Raw genomic sequence first — 17395 nt, 5'->3', positions numbered from 1 at the left:
AACTGAAGTTAAGATTGCACAAAAGCATGTTATGTACCCAAACCAATTATGATTTCTCAAAGAAGCCTATAAATGAAATTGAATTCCTGTCTCATTAGTGAAATAGTGTGAGTTGCGCATCCTTCCAATGAAACTCTCCCAAATCTTCATTTTTTTAGCTGTCACATGCAGACACAAAGTCAAAAAGCATGTTATTAAGGAATATTTCTAAATAATAAACTACATGTAACAAGATGCAAATACTTCATTTAAAATGGATTAAAATATCACTGAAAACTACATTTCAGTTCCCAAATCCTCCCATTAAATGTCAAGTTATAGTCCCCTCCTGCAAGGAACTAGAATTATTTTTAAAGTTTATAAAGATCCTTTCACTATGGCAGAAGATTTTTTGACTGTGCAGTGACAGTTCCATTTGGTCCAGATACCAAATATCTGGACTACAAAAATTCTGAGTTCAGGCAAGTGAAACATGCATCTAAATCTCATATTGGCTTTTTTTCCTTCTAAATTATTCAAAAGTCACTACAAAAAATGGATATCAAAATACAAACAAGGAAAATAAAACAGAAGAGCAAAGAGTGTCTAGGATCAGAAGTAAATACTAATGCAGTCAAATCTAATATAAAGTGAAGCAGAGGATATTCAGGAATGCATGTGCGTGATGGTATGAGTTAAACTGTTTGCATGAAAGATTAAAGAAGATGAAGTTATTTCAGATAGTGACAACTGGCAATGTGAAAGTCGTGGAATATTAAAGAACGGAGTCTAAATTGGGCATTTGATTTTTGACTACGTAGCAATGTAGATGTTTACTCTAAAACATGGTAGCTACAGGAACAAGGAATTACATAGGTACATTCCGAAACATATCTCAGATTTTTACATTAAAAAGTTTTCATTTTTCCCCTTGTATTACTGGGAGAAGGCACTTTCCTAGCTCTTAAGAAAAGGCACACTGTGGGGAGACTGTTGTCCACACATATGTTCACTCCTATAGAGTTTTAGCAAAATAATCCGGTATTAAATGTGGAGGTTGGCGGCCTTCCTGCAGCAGGAGGGTTGGAGCTTGATCATCCTTGAAGTCTCTTCCAATTCAAGCCATTCTATGATTCTATGATCCTATGATATTGCAAGTTCTCAGGTTAATCTACATAGTAGCCTAGTTCAATGTTGGATGATAGAGCAACTGGTCATTTCCTATTTCAGATGATGCAGTTTGCCTCTGAGTAGGAACGTGATGTTAAACACAGCACACAGTATGGCAGGGGTACTATCTGACGCAGAAATGCAGAATGCCTTCTGCTTTTATTTATCTTGCAGGTGCTGCTTATTCATTTTTCAAAGCATATTTGTTGATACATCATGAGCACGCCCAGTGGCAGAAGATAAAGAAAGGCAAAATCAAAGTGACATTGAGTAACTCTACATATCAAGCTTTGATGCAGAAGCATATTGTTTGAAAATATTTGGTGTACAGCAGGTCTGTCAATTAGAGCTAATTATATTTCTCTGATCAGGAAGAATGCAATCTTGTTTTAAGCGGGTTTCTTTGAAATGTATGACTTTTATATAACTTCATTATAGGAAAATACTTCTCCCAAATTACTTTTTTGCTGGGCTGCTCAGCTATTGACTTTAAATTGTCTGCGTTGAGTAGTTCTCTCTGCTTTGATAATTAACTTTTGATCATTACTGAATTTAGCAGCTCTTGTCAGATGTGTTCATAGCCATCCTCCTCAAACTATTTCAGTGTTCAGCGCCTTTAATCTTTGAACAAAATGATTTCATTGAGCCCCCATCAGCTTTGCTACTCAGTTAATAATTCCTCTTTCTCATCTTCACGACTAAGCTTGATTTGTTTTAGACTTGATGCAAGCTTTTGATTATTAATTTAAGATATTTCAAAGACAAATATATTATAAAAGTTATTTTCTACCTTAGATTCCTAGGCTTTACAAGTAAGAAACTGGTTCTAACTCCACTTTATTTCCGAAACTTAATGTATTAAAAGTACTATCTTGAAATAGAGTAGGCAGGATTCTCCTAAATCATGATAAATGTACACTGAGAAGGAAAAGATGATGCAAAAGTGTGGCATGAAATTGGGCTGGTATAATGTAACATTCAATAGGTGTTAAGAGAATTACATCATGGGACTTTTGTTAATTTTGAGCTTGAAAATGTGCGTTAAAATAATTTAGGATGATTAGAAAATGGAAGCAAGAATGAACTAGACAATCATTGCACTGTAATTCATGATTTCCTTTCCTCCTTTACCCCCCCCCCCCCCCAATTATGATTTTCCTTTAGGACCTTATTTCAACAGTTGGCTGTAGTAATGCATAAGAAAAAAAGATGCTGAAGAACACATAAAGAGCAGTAAGATACAGAGGATCATTCATTGGAGAGACTTTGCCTGGAGATGTTCTTCTATGACTTTTATAACTGTGGAAGACTAACCCCAACCCCGTGAAAGACTTCACTCCATATTTCTTCTTTATATGTTACATTACTCTCGATTTTGGTAGGACTTGTTCAAGAATTATTTGCACTGTGCTTTATTTGTGTAGCGTGAATACACCCACAAACTTATTTCATTAGCAGATATTTAAGCATGATACAAAAGAGCTAACACAGGAACAATGTTTGGCTGCTTCTAGGTTGTGCACAAGAACCACAGAAGGGGAAAAATGACACTTTTTCTTCATGACTGTCAGTCACCAGACTGACTTTTGAAAAGAAAGAACCAGAAAAAGTACTCCAGTCAGTACATGTTTCCTGCATCACAAAGGCCTGAGAAGAATAAAGCCACAAGAGGCCAGCTCAAAAATATCAGTGCAAAATAATTGGAATTGTTGAAGGTAAACTACATTTTCAGAAAAGCTTTAAAGGGGAAATATCTGCTCTCCAAAGAAAATTAGTATTTCCATTGCAGAGTTGAAAATCCAGTATTTGAAGCATTTGATTTTACAGAAGTGAAGTTTGAAAATGTCAGTATTTTTTAAGAATGCCTCCTTATAGTCTTGATTCAGAAGTACTGATAGCCACCTGAGAAGGCAATTGCTGAGCCTTGAAGAGTCTCTTCGCCTGAGACAGATGGCACTTCAAGCCATTGAATCATAAGAGCAGAAGGAGACAGGCCTCCATGCTTTCATTTTTTTTCCAGAGCTGTTGCAAAACTAATTTGCATTCACCTCCTAGTTTCTAACCAGTTCTGTATTTCCAGATGAATATCAAAGCAACTCAACACATATTTATATTCCACCATGCTGTTCTGTCTTGTGGGTCAAGAAGAGACACCTCACAGACTCAGCTCAACAATCCAATAAAAACAGAGACACTCTTCAAATTTGTTGATTTGTAGCAGACTGTAGATTATCACTTGTCTTGGATATTATACTATACACTTTTATTTATACAGAATATGTCATCTATGATCCTGACTTCTCTGTATTGTGTACTGATTCTGTAATGACACGATTAGTTCTGTCTATGACTTCCTGTGCTTGTAGCAAACTAAACATCTAGAACTGTGCTGGGAAACATGAACCTGAATGTGAGGACTGAAGAATTAATATGTATTGGTGCATGCATAAATGTGTGGCTTGTTCTTCTTTACTTTTTTTCTTTTTTCTTTACTTCATTGGTTACACTCTCCTCTATTTGTCCCCTAATGTCAACAGAGGAGATTGTATTTCCTTCTTGCTAATTGTCTCTGACATGAAGTTAGCAACCTCATATTTGAAATTCTATGCATGATGTTCTAGGTCAACTCCACCTTGAGGACAAAAAGCCCAATATTATCATATCTAGGACCAAAAACAATGATGAAGATACTTTCCTCATATTTTTAGAAAATGAGTACACTTCCTTCAGAAGCCAAACACATAGGATGGTTCATTTGAGATTCATTTTTTGAAATAACAAGTCATCGTGCATATTATCTCTGCACATCAGCACTGTTCGTTGGACTCTTGTTGTGTCTTAATTACAGAGAACATTTCATCACTGCTTTTGGCAATTTAGTAATCTTTCTGGCTTTACCAAGAGACACTCAAGAATACTTAGGGTAAAATTTTACCGGTAGGAAATTTAATTTCAGCTGGCACAGCAGAGGCCAGGTAAAATGAAAAAGACTTTAAGTGAGCAAGTTTAAAACAGTTGTCTCTGTGTTAGGAGTTAACTGCATCCACGAAGAGAACTGCTTTTAATTGAGAAACACTGTATTTGGGCATCTGTCAGTATTTTTCCCAAAATCTGTTTACATCATGCCAGTGGTCAAAACCAAACTAAGTGTGTAATTAAAAATGTGACCAATTCCCATCCTTGACAGACAATTCCATATTAAGAAAAGCCTTGATTTAAGAATCATTGCATCTTGATGGTAGAAGTGAAACAGTATTTACATTTCCAAAAATGTTTTTGAAGAAAATTGCTAAGTGTACAAATTTTTACTCTTTCATAAAAAAAAAAAGAAAAAAAAGAAAAAAAAAAGACATTATAAATTCTATTAAGTCAATTTCTGTAGGACTATATTCTAAAACATTTTCAAGTTCCTTTACAGATGCGAACTAACTCTCAGAACATCTCATGAAACCCAGTACATTTAAATGGTCTCACAACACCAATTTGGTCACTGTCGAGTGCTGAGGTACAGAACAGAGCTCCTTACTAAAGATTTTTTTGATTGATTGATTTTTCGTAAGAATTATTCTATCTGAACCAAGTTGGAAAAATTATGATAAACAGGACTGGTTGAAGACCAGTGGTAGAAATCATCTGGGCAAACTTAACTCCCACAGGTTCAGGGACCCTGATGGGAGGCATCCACGAGTGCTAGGCAGCACTCTATCAATCATGATGCAGAATGGGAATGGTACCTAAGGACTGGAAGAAGGCCACTGTCACTTCAGTCTTTAAAAACAGCGAAAAGGAGGACCTGGGAAACTGTCAGCCTCATCTTCATCACAGAAAAGGTGATAGAATAGCTCACCCTGGAGGCTACCTTTAAACATGTGGAGGACAAGAGAGGTGATCAGGGGCAGTTGACATGACTTCACTACAGGAAAATCATGCTTAGCCAATCTGATTAGTCTTCTGAGACAGAATGACAGAAACTGTGGGGAGACAAGTGGATGTCATCTACCTGGATTTCAGCAAGGCTTTCAATACTGTCTCCCATGACATCCTCACACCTGAGACTGTTCAGCCTGGAGAAGACTGAGAGGCGATCTTATTAATTTGTACAAATATCTTAAGGAAGAGCATCAATGGGATGGGCCAGGCTGTTTTCTGTGGTGCTTGGCAACAGGACAAGAGGCCATGGGCTCAAACTCAAACACAAGAAGTTCTATCTGTACATGAGAAAAACTTCTTCATTGTGTGACTGAGCACTGGAATAGGTTGCGCAGAAAGGCAGTGGAGTTTCCTTCTCTGGAGATATTAAAAACCTGCCTGGATGTGATCATGGGCAATGTGTTTTAGGTGATCCTGCCTGAAGCAGGGAGGTTGATCTAGATGATGCCAAGTAGCCTCTTCCAACCTCTATCATTCTACGATTCTGCAATTCTGAGAAATACTTCTTTAAGAAAAAAAAATAATCTGAATTGAAATTCTAGTCATACACAACATTTCTTAGTAAATAAGTTGTTACAAATTCATTACAAAAACCCAGGCTTAGCAGATGACTAATCCTACCTTGAAAATGTAAAATATTTAGCTGGGAATAAAATGTAGTATTGTATTCTTATTTACTGATGGGTTCTCATCAAATGTGTGTTTGATTCAATATTCCAGAAGTCTAATAAAACAAAAAATTCATTACTTGCTGGGCTTACCCTACACCCATGTATGTTATCATCACATGATAAAGTATCTTAAGAACGAAAAAGATACATAAAAAATGGTCAAGAAAAATTTACAAGAGAAGCAAAAAAAAAAAAAAAAAAAAAAAAATCTTCTCAAAAATCTTCTCAAAAATTTCCTAATGAAAGAAGGAGAAAAATAAATAAATTCAAATAATGTCTTGGAACTTTATTGTGCAGGTGCAGACACTCCCTACAATTGGTTTATTCCTTGGTTGTCCACGTCTAACAGAATGAGTAAAATTATTTGTATCTATCTCGATCTCTGACACTTATCTGAACAAGTGCTGATGTTTTGAAGCCTTATAATGAAATGCACTTTTGGTGTGCATCTAATTGCTACTTTTGCAGTTTTTGTGTGTGTTATAATTTTCTTTGCCAAAATGGAAAGGAGGTTAGGCAAGTATCTCTGAAACAGCCCCTTCTACTTCAGTTCCTTTGCAGTTTATACCTTTAGATTCTTTACAGTGGCAAAGTTCTTTAACTCATTCCTCCAGGATTCCAATCTATCCTAAGTTTTGTCCCTACTCTTAATGAAGGAAAAGTTTCCTAGATTTGACAAGCAAAAGGGCTGAGTCAAAGAGTACCAGCACTGGTGGTGCTGGAAAGGTGTGTAATGATGTTGCTATTGTTCATTTGTCCATGCTGTTTGTTTTTTTCTCCTATACAGGATTTTAAGGATTTTAGTTTATACTGAACATGAAATTTACCCTGAATATTAAATCAAATAGGCAGTAGAAGTAAACACACATAAAATAACTCTTTGCTACCCGTGGTCTGGTTTACCATATTGCTCAAATGACTTTGCCAAGTAGCACAGCTCTGAAAATTACACATATTGTATTGCCATGAAGAGTGGTAGCTTTGTAAAGCACACATGTTCTGTGGGAGAGAAGCAGGCCCAAGCCTGCAGTGTCACACTGTGCTTCTTCAAGCCTGCCCCTACATGTGAGTAGGAGATCTGTTCTTGGAAGATTCATCCTGATGGTACAAAATGAAGTACCTCCAACCCCAACAAACCTTTCAGTGGCAGATGCATTCATCGTAAGAAAAATTAGGGTGTTTAGTTCTCATTACCATTCTCCTCCTGGAACTCCTCCAGAGGAAATCAACTTTCAGTTCCTCTTCCCTTATTCTAGCTGACAAGTTAATTACTGGATTTATCACGCCCTTTTCATCACCTACTTCTACACTTGTTCTGGCCACCTATGAGTCCCTCTGTCGAGATGTTTGCAGCCCCCCAGCCTTAAGCGAACACTAGTGCTACATGCTACTAGTGTGAAAAACTCCAAAGAGTTCAGATTTTGAGGTTCACATACATAGTCGTCTGGGCTTTTACATAAGAGCAATGCTGCAGATGGCCAGTATAGAAAAGCCAGACAATTTCTTTACCAAAATGCTTTGCAGAGCATGCATAATAAAAAATCACACTCTCCTTTTGAGGAGAAATAGAAGATAAATGTTTCCTGTGTGGTTGGATTAATGAGTGTTGAGCACCTAGATGGCCCACAGATACCACAGACCTCAGATTTATTTTTATAGGACAGTACAGTCAAGTCTGGCTTTTCCTTAACAACAACAATATTGCTGTCAATCAATTATCTCAGCTGTTGCTGCCTTTGCTTTCTGCCAAAACAATGCAAGACTTTTGCATAAGTGGCATGTGTATGCCAAAGGACTTGGGGAAATGTATTTTTCTCCATGCTAATAATAAAGCCTCCTTTATAAAAACATATGTGCACAGGCATGCGTGCACACACAGTGTATGTGATCCATCCTGAGGACTGAAAGCTGTACCTCCTTCCTCCCTCCTTTCCCCAAAAAGCTGGCAGATCTCTAATGTATGGGCCTTATAGCTCTGCTCAGGAAAAAAACGGTCTTTCCACCTCTATTTAATTAGTGATAGAGGCACCAGGTCTGTGTCTAAAGCTTTTCCTTGAGGTGAATGATTTCTAGTGGCACGGCTGACAGTTTGGCTGCTTCAGGCTAGTGGCATGAAAAACTAAACCTACGAAATGCAAATGCTTAAGAGAGCGCTGAGGGGCCTGCTTATTTGTGGGAATGCGAGGAGAGAAATTCTTGCAGCCATATTTATCCTTCTTTTCAACAAAGGCATTTCAGTCTTGGCTAGAGCTGCTCACCTTCCAGTATTTTCCTTTTTGCATTATTTTCTCTACTGCGGTAGAAAGTTTTTTAGCATACCAGGCAACCCATGGGAAAGGCAGCTCAGTGGAAGGGATGGGGCTTCTCTAGTTCCTCCAGTGCTGATGCATGCAACTGAGGTAAGACCATGCCTGCCATCTGCAGGGGCAACCTTCTTGTTGTTGATCTACAGAACTGTGCAGTCTACAGCAACCATTCCTCCTGAGGGCTGTATTAATCCCTGTCCCCAGTGAGAGATGACCTCCGCAATAACAACATGTGCAGAAACAGTTACATGAGATTCTTTGAGTCTGAAAAAGTGAAAAGCTTTTGATAACACCATACAGTTTAGTGGTGTGCCATGTTCTCTGCTCATAACTACATCGAGTTCACCTCAGATCCCACAGCAGCTGCAGAAAGCTTTTGCTGATAATAAACAAAAACAATGGTAGGAACCTATGTCACTGCTGTGTTGAATCAGTACCTTACACGTCAGCCATCAAATCCCTTATTTCCAAAGACTGGTCTAATGGAAGCTGGAGAATTCATTTTATGTGGTTGATAGTAGTACACAGCTGTTCCTACTAGTGTTGTGCAGAATAAAATAATTTGAAGGGACTGAGGTAGCAAGAAGAGGCATATCTTCATGAAGGGATTTTTCATAGTTACAGACTGAGAAGAATGACTGCACTATCCTAGTAGCTTCTGTTTTCATTAATGGCTCAATGAAAACATTTCCCTACAATTACAAAACATGAGTGTAGATCTTAAACATTGGAAAGTGGGCTCTTTATCAAAACACACTGCTGTGGCTACAACAGATGCTGCATCACTCTGGGATTTAGACGAAACCTGGTGACAGATAAACTGTTTACATTAAAGACTCTATCAAAGTTATTTTGCACCTAGTTTCATCCTAATCCATCTGATTTTTCCACAGCTTTGACAAGATGACCTCTCTCACTGTGCGTGCAGTATTGATGGCATTACTGAAGAGCTGTTCCTCAGCCTTTCTGCTGATAACAAAGTAAATGAAAATGCAGCAAAACCTTGGGGAGTAAACAGCTTGTTCAGGATCCAGCTAAAAAAACGGGATAAATGACCACAGGAAAGGATATCTATTGTTACAATGAAAGTGGTGGCCATATCACTTTAAAACATGTTTGAAGACGAAAGCGTAGTGCATCTTTACATGTCATAGGTTTAAAAACAGTTAATTGAATATTTGAAAGTTCAGTATGCATTATAACAATTCAAAGATCAGCTGATCGCCTTTTCAGATTGAGCTACAAAGTCAAACACTTTGTAGATAATTACCTAGTAGTAACATAGCAAAAAATAAAAATGTTTGTGTAAAATACAGAAGGCAGATCAAGGCCATGCATTATGTCTATGTCTTGTGTTTGTCTTATCACAACAATGTCTCTGTAGTTGGTTATCAGAGGAGTTCAAATAAGGTGACAATCATTAAGTGAAGAAGGGGGAAAAAAAAACCCCAACACAATAGAAAGGAAAAACATCTCATTTGTTTGCCAAAAATACTATTTACATGAAAACAATGCAGTTAGTATCAAAGTTTCTTTAGTTAAAGCGCACACAGATAACTAGTGATGTGCTTTCAATTACAAATGTGTTTCAGGGGTTAATAGGACTATTCCTTAGGCAGAAGAACAAAGAGGAGCTGGTTAAAGAAAACTGAGTACACTACAGCTCCTTATAACACTGTATCCAGACAAAACTCATTTGGATGCCTTTGAGCTCAAAGTGAATTTGAGGTGCTTTAAGGAACAAAAACACAAATCCATTTTTTATCCAAGCTCTTTTAGCTGAACCGAGCTACTAATTGAAAACAATCTCTACTCTAATTTCCGAGTTAGTTTTTTAACGCAGTGATAAAGCCCTCTAAAAATCACCACTCTTAGAGAAGAGCATCAACAGCAGCATCTCTGAAATACCTTGTCAGCTAATGTTTTTACTATGAACCTGTGTGTCATCTGCCTTGACAATACCTGTTGTGGGCAACCTAAAAATATTGCGCAAGAGGAACTTTGAATGCAGTATGAGTGCAGTGTTCCTCTCAGTAGAGTTCAAAACGCAGGCGATACTTAAAAGTAACAATACTTCTCAAACAATATATTAAACATTTATAATATCTGATATTATAAATACATGACATAAAAATCTATTGGGTTGGTCAGTATGCATATTAAAAACCATTCGAGTAGGTCAAATTTTTGACATCTTAAAACTTTAAAGACAGCAATTTTAATAAAGCTGTCAGTGCAATTTTCTTTGTAAAAACATTTGCGACTGATTATGCTGCTTATATTGAAAAAGAAACACAAGGTCTATATCCTCAGATCTTTTATTGAACTGTGAGCACAACATCAATAACTGCTTCTCAGCTGTAAATGAAAATTGATTCCAGATCTAACCTGTCGTTTTCTGTGGGTCTTTAATCCCAAATCACCCACAGTGAAAGGCATAAGAATCAGCATTTTGTCTAAGAGACAAAGCATGTGTCATGTGACCAGATCTAAAGTGTCTACACTGAAGGTATTGTGGGATGTGTTTACATGTGTTAGATATAGGTGATAACTGCAGTCTCTCCAAGAGAGGCCCAAAAAATGATGACTGGAGGTTGGGTAACTTCTAGCTTCCTTCACGACCTACAACTACGATCAATACAGTCCAAAGATTTACAGATCTGAAGTCAGAAGGGACCCTCGAGGATCATCTCATTGGACCTCCTGCATGCTATAGCCTAAGAACTTCTACTCCAAGCCCACCGCTGCCAGAGCGTGCAGTCATAGAGTCTAAAAAGAGAGGACAACCACGAAGTTTCTTTGCAATGTGCAGCAGTTTGACACTAGGTAGTTTGGATTTCCAGTCACCACTTGCTTGATGAAACTTCTTAAGCCTTTTGGAGTGCAATTAGTGAGGATAGCCTCTTTTTTTCCTAGCAGAACCAATAAGATCTAACATTTTCAAATTAAGAAGGGCTCTTCATAACGTAGCCCTTAGGAACCACTTCCATCCTGTTTGAAAAGCTGATGTTGATAAGTGAACAGTGTATTCAGTAACAAAACCACTAATGATATCTAAATAGACTAAATACCTTTCACTAGCTTCAAACTATTAGTTCTCATTTTATCAAAAAATCAGTCTCAGCCTCCTCAGATCAGAATGATCATGGTTTAGGTTTGTCCTCAACAATGAGAAGAGGAAGGAGCTGTATAACAACTGAAAAAATACATGGTTCATGGGCCCCTAAGTAAGCGCAGTGCAGATCAGAAATGTGTGTGCTCATTTGCAGGGGTGAAAGAACAGGACATGAGAGTTTTGTTTATTGCAGACAAGCTTCTAACAGACTTGCAACAAGACTGATGGACTACTGGTAGTCTCAGAAGACAGGCTGATAGATCACTCTCTACATACCATAGACATTCACTGAAAGATGGTATCGAGGTGCATTATATGGATCACTGCCACCACTGCCCCTTCCATGCAAGTATTGAAGAGTCCCAAGCAATTCTCAAGGGACAAATACAAGCCTAGGTCCTAGGACTCCCTACTGACTGCTGTTCTCAAAGAATTTCGGTTTCCATGAAATACTAGTCAAGAGGTTCTGTTTTTTACATATAATATTATATATATAATATTATATTTTTTTTATAAATAAAAACAAGTAAATGCTGGCTTGTGCTTCACTTCGGCTACAAGCCTATAGCAGAAAAAATCAGAGATTGCAATGAGAATGATTCTTTAGAACATTGCTGCATAAATTATTACAATGGTTTTGAGTTCTAATCTTTCTGTCGCTTCAGAAGATATACGTGTGTACAGCTGTAGTTATTTGCATGCAAAATTTCTATGTTAATGAAAACACATTTTTACAAACCCACATTTTTATAAGCCCAAAGCTGAAAATTCAACATCTTCTAATTTGCATACTGTAATCACCCTCACCTGTCCCTCATGAATGGGTGGATGTTCTGCATATCTTTCGTAAATAATATTCTGCAGACAAAAACCATCGCTGTTGCTTTGCTGATGTTCTTGGTGTCTGACCAATGTGCTAGGCCAGCCTTCTTTCCACACCCAGGCCCCTTTCTTTCCTTTAGAGAGTGATGGCAGAAGCTGCTGAAGTGTGAAGGTACTGCCAGTGTAATGGTTGAGTGATGCAGCAGAGCCATACTGCCCAGCTTTGCAAGGCCTTACTCTGGGATGCAGTGTGACAAGAATCTAAAGGACAGACACATACAGTCATGTTTCCAGGAAATCTAAAAACCTGTGGAATTCTTTCCCATAGTGTATATCATATTGCTTACACCTTCTATTTGTAATGCACATACAAACGACACATAGACACGTTTGTGGGCTACATAGGAAAGGTAAATTATTATTGTTTAGTGCAGGAAACTGAAGAAATATGACTGGTGTGCTTACTGTCCAAACAGTTCATTTACTTTTTGCATGATTGGATCCATTCTTCTTTTGAATCTCTAAATATAGATACCATAATCTGCCTCTTTGGAAGACACTTGGGAGATCTGAGGAGATATTAATCAATGCTTATCACTCAGAGTGACATGAAACTCATATTGCCTAAAAGAAGAAAACAGAAACAAAAACATTTTCTGTGAACTATAAAATTTTGAGAATAGACGTGAATGCTCCATACTGCAGCTCCCTCATTTTCAGCATACACTGTCGAACATACTGCTGTAAAGTCTTGTAAAGTTTTGGTGCAGTTTGAGGCTTCCTACAGCTTGGGCACAGCTCCACACCTAAGTTGCTGCCTCTGAACTGTGAGCAAGGAAACACTGCTTCCCAGCATAAGCCCTGCCTTTGGCTAAAGGACACTGACAGTATAACAGCAGTGCTTTTAGAGCTGCCAATTCGACGTTACGTGGTGGAGACAAAACGTGGGCTTCCTGCACGGGGTTGACATCAGAGATAACATTGAGTCAGTGTAAATTGTATAAATCTGGAGTAAGCCTGCTGAAATCAGTGGAAAATTGCTATAGCAAAACAGAAACAAACAAAAAAAAACAAAAAAAAATCCTGCCTGAGGATATTTTACTGTTCCTAAATTTTGCATATTTCAATGTTGCAATGTCAGCCTATGGGAACATTTGGGCCAGCCAACATGCCTGTACAATAGCACATTGCATCAATGCAGCCTTTTGATTCTTGGCCTTCATGTGAGAATGCCAGTTGTTCTTGGTGCTAATAGTACTGACTTGTATGACTAAGGGGTCAACTGACACTGGAAGGTGCATTTTGCCTGATATGACTCTAAAGTGTGGGTGTCCAACCTTCTGGATAGCCTGGGCTGTGCTGAGTGAAGAGGAATTGTCTTGGGCTGCATGTAAAATACAACATAGCTAATGTATAGAAATAACAAAAGTTCTTTTTTGTGTGTGTGTGTGTGTGTATTTTTTATTAAAAAAAAAAAATAAAAGGAGGATTATATAAAGCTAGTGGGATATTTGACCTTGTTTTTGAGAAATTAATGAATAAATTAAATTATTAACTTATAAAACAACACATGCCCAGTATTAATAATTAAATAAGAAAATCTACTTGTTGGCTTAATAGTAAAAAGTGTGCCTTCACAGGCGCACACACTTGTAGGTAGGTTGAATCGTTGCTGACAATAGCCAAGTTTTACTTGCTAAGTGGCAGCAGTCCATGTGTAACACACATGGGTTTTCATCTGATCGAGTGTGTATGGCAGGCACAAGAGCCAGAGCTGGCACTGCTCTGTGCCCTCTCCTCCACTGTGTTCTGTTGTCTCCTACGCAGTCCACATTCAAGGTATGCATGATCAACTCGTGAAAAATATTGCTAAAAATCACATTAGTAATGCTAAAACTGTGTGACCTTGTGGGGCCACATTACCGTCTGTCCAGGGCTGCATGCAGGCTGCAGGCCATGTGTTGGACACACGAGCCCTAAAGGATGGATTAGATAGGTTGGAGGAGAGCATTCAGGTAATTTAAAAGTAAATAAGAAAGGAACATCCACTTATGCTTAGCATTTCCCTGCTGAACAGATCAGATCAGATAGCTTACTTTCCTCATTACTACAGATGTTTATACATCTCAGTCTATAGTAGAGCTGCTCCAAAAGTAATACCTCCTATTTTATTATGTTGGCCCACAATGTCAGGTAGACGTTGGAGGGATGGCAGCAGAGCCTGAACCTTATTGCCAAACTTTGTTATATTTTGTCACTGTGTGACAGATGGCAGCAGAGGGGTAGTCTGACAGAATGGTGTCTGACATGGAAATGCAAATGAAGTAAAGGTGTGACATTGAATTCCTCCATGCAGAAACAAATGGCACCCACTGGCATTCACTTATGCTTGCTGAAAATGTATGGAGACCAAACAGAGGATGTGAACACAGTGAGAGCTGTGTGGTGCATTTCAGCAGCGGTGTTAGTAAGAGTGGGACACCTCCACCGGTGCAGGTGTTTGTGAACATGGCCTGTGGGCTGTTGTTCATCTCCAGGAAAAATGCTTAGCTAATGGTGGTGACTATGTTGAGAAATAGTGTTTGGTGGCTGAGAATTTGTTCTATCAAACAATGCCGTTGTGCTCTTTGTATCTATTGCACTTTCCATGGAAATAAATAGGAGGTATTATTTTGAGAGCAACCTACAGATGAATTTAAACCAAAGACTCAGTGTTTCTAATAAGAATGTTGAGAATATGAATTTCACCAGCCTTTTTTTCCCAGTATGACTTGTAAATATTTATAGAGTGGGAAGAACAGAGAATTACATCAGACAGTTTTCTGAAAATTTTTCTTCATTCATGTTTCAAGACATTCAGTTTTGATTTAGATCTACACAATGAAGATGTTACGTCTCACAAATGGGAATTGCTGAATTACTTTCTATGGGACTCCAGCCCTTTTCTCACTTACTGGAGCAAAGCATAAAGACTCAAACTTCATGTGTGCAATCCTACAGATGAATTGCAAAGTGCAAAACAACTCTACAGTCGTGTTAGTGGTCTGATGTGGTCATTTTACACCCACTTCCAAACAGGTCATCAATTTCAGAAATTGAGTGTGAAACAAGTGGAGGTTGTTCCACAGTTAATTTGGTACAATGGATAGGAACTCAGACCACGTTAGTATTCCCAGATGACAACATGCTTGTTCTCTTATTCCAAAATTAGCATTCATTGTTTTGGTTTAGTTTAACCTATTTCACAGTTAATTAAGCAAAACAGCCAAAATGTATTCTTATTTAAGATGTTTCCTCCTACCGGAGCAGATTTAGAAGTGACTGTAAAAGATTCAGAAATGGTTTTATGTGCAGGTAAAATGGATTCTGCAGCACCTCAAGATGCTTTGATGCAAGTATAGTAAACGATCATACAGACACATTCAAGTGACCAAAAAAAAAAAAAAAAAAAAAAAAAAGAAAAATCCACCTTTGTCAGATTATATGGTCAATGCACTGAGATGTGTTTTACCTGTTCACTGTCATCTTCATCACTGCTGAGTTTGAGATCATCCTCAAGCATCCTGAAAAAAACAACCCCGAAGAGACAGAATTACATTCAATGAATGAAAGTTATGTAAAACGGGCTGAACCACTCTTACAGTTCAACAACAACAGGCAGAATCAGAGCCATGCTAAGAAAACTGAGGAATACTCTGTACATGTTTGTTATTAGTTCTGTGAGACGCTAGGTAAGAACAAATGACTTTCAGACTTGTCCATTATGAAGTTTGGCAGTCAGCTCCTCCTTCATGTTCTCTTTTATTTGCAGATTATCTCATAGTGATTAGTCCATATAAACTGATGTGTATTTCTGTGGCAATACAGAAGGGGAATGTGTTTTATTCTGGATCTAGGATATTACTGATCTTTTCTGAGGCCTGTACTGATCCCACCTCACCTAACTCACAATGCAGAATGGGGAATAGAAAGCGTAGGAATTTTTCTCAGTTTTGATGTGTCCTCCCAGTTGTTAATTTTTTTTTTTTTTTTTTTTTGCTCCCTGCCCTTCATTAAAAAGGGAAGAAAACTCCCAACAGGTCAGGCAGCCCCAAACCTCCTTCCTTTTCTTTGACATAAGAAAGAGGTGAATTAAGGGAAATAATGCATACTGTTGTATTTACACTTGTCTCATGTAACTTTGTGGGCTTTTTTTTAAAGGCAAAATTAGTATATTTCAAAACATAAAAAATGGGATAAAAAGTCATTATTTGCTGTCTGTCTTTGCAGAAAAGGTTTTTCATGGTCTGTCTACCTGGAAAGACACTAACAGTGACCAAATACTCTTTCCCACGCATTTACATTTTATCAGATGGTTCCTCTCAGAGCTGCTATTCCTCTGGGCACACTTCATAGATTCACAGAATCATAAAAGGCTTGGGCTGGAAGGGACCCCAGTGATCGTGTTCCAGCTCCCCCTGCCACAGGCAGGGCCACCACCCTCCAGATCTGGTAGCAGACCAGGCTGCCCAGGGCTACATCCAACCTGGCCTTGAACACCTCCAGAGACAGAGCATCCACAGCCTCTCGAGGCAGCTGTTCCAGCACCTCACCTCTTGCACTGCAGGATGACACACAAATCAGCGTGTCGCCCAATCTGCTGTGACACCCACTGGCATCCTTTCCCCCACTCTGATCTGCTTTACTCACTGCAGGAGAACGACAAATTGCAACTTCCGCTTCCCTTCTGCTTCGATGGAGATTGAAGTCCATGATTTTTTTTTACTGTTAGCCTTTAAATAACTGTGGCAATCAATAGGTGTTCCAATTATTTTTTTGCTGTTTGAGGACTACTTGTGGAAGCCTCATGGCGTATGGAATTTTAAAGAGGGGACAGTAATGCCAATGGGAAAGCATTTGAAGCCCTGCCCTGCTCGTAAAAACAGAAAGCGCAAGGAGATCCTTAAACTGGTTTGTAAGTCATCTGTCTTCAAGTGACCTCTGTTGTCGGGCAGCTCGGTGGTTACAAAGTATCTGGACACATAACTACTAGTCATTAACCCCTTGATAAATGGCAGATGCCTCCCTGTAATATGTGAACCCATAAAAGTAAGACTGTAGTGTGGATAAGGAATCTTTTAGAAGTAAGAATTCTTCAGGAAATATTAATCTTTAGAGGCCTGGACTTCAGTGATGAGCAGGAACTTTTTATGTTGTTTATCTAGCAGACACATCCATTTGTTTCCCCAGTGCCATTGCTTGCAGTGCCTCGCTCCATCCACAGCCCCAGATTCATATCTGCAAGTCTCACTGCCCACCAGAAGGACAACACCCCCAGGAAACGGAGACTATCTTAATATAGGGCCATATAATCCTAACTCTTGACTCTAATTCAGTCCAACACTCTAACTTTTAAATCTACA

At 38.4% G+C, this 17395-nt stretch overlaps 1 protein-coding gene across 2 annotated transcripts in view; it reads right to left on the bottom strand.

Moving 5' to 3' along the window:
* Positions 1–17395, bottom strand: part of AFF2 (ALF transcription elongation factor 2) — a 342722-nt gene that overhangs the window by 85064 nt on the left and 240263 nt on the right. For both annotated transcript variants that reach the window (XM_052673659.1, XM_052673658.1), the window contains exon 8: positions 15505–15556. In XM_052673659.1, coding sequence (XP_052529619.1) covers positions 15505–15556 — 52 coding nt within the window. The remainder of the gene's footprint in view (positions 1–15504; positions 15557–17395) is intronic.

This window comes from Tympanuchus pallidicinctus, unplaced genomic scaffold, assembly GCF_026119805.1.
Source record: "Tympanuchus pallidicinctus isolate F22 unplaced genomic scaffold, pur_lepc_1.0 scaffold13, whole genome shotgun sequence".
Lineage (NCBI taxonomy): Eukaryota > Metazoa > Chordata > Aves > Galliformes > Phasianidae > Tympanuchus > Tympanuchus pallidicinctus.
Note: the sequence above shows the minus strand (reverse complement) of the source record. Positions and strands in the feature narration are given on the sequence as shown.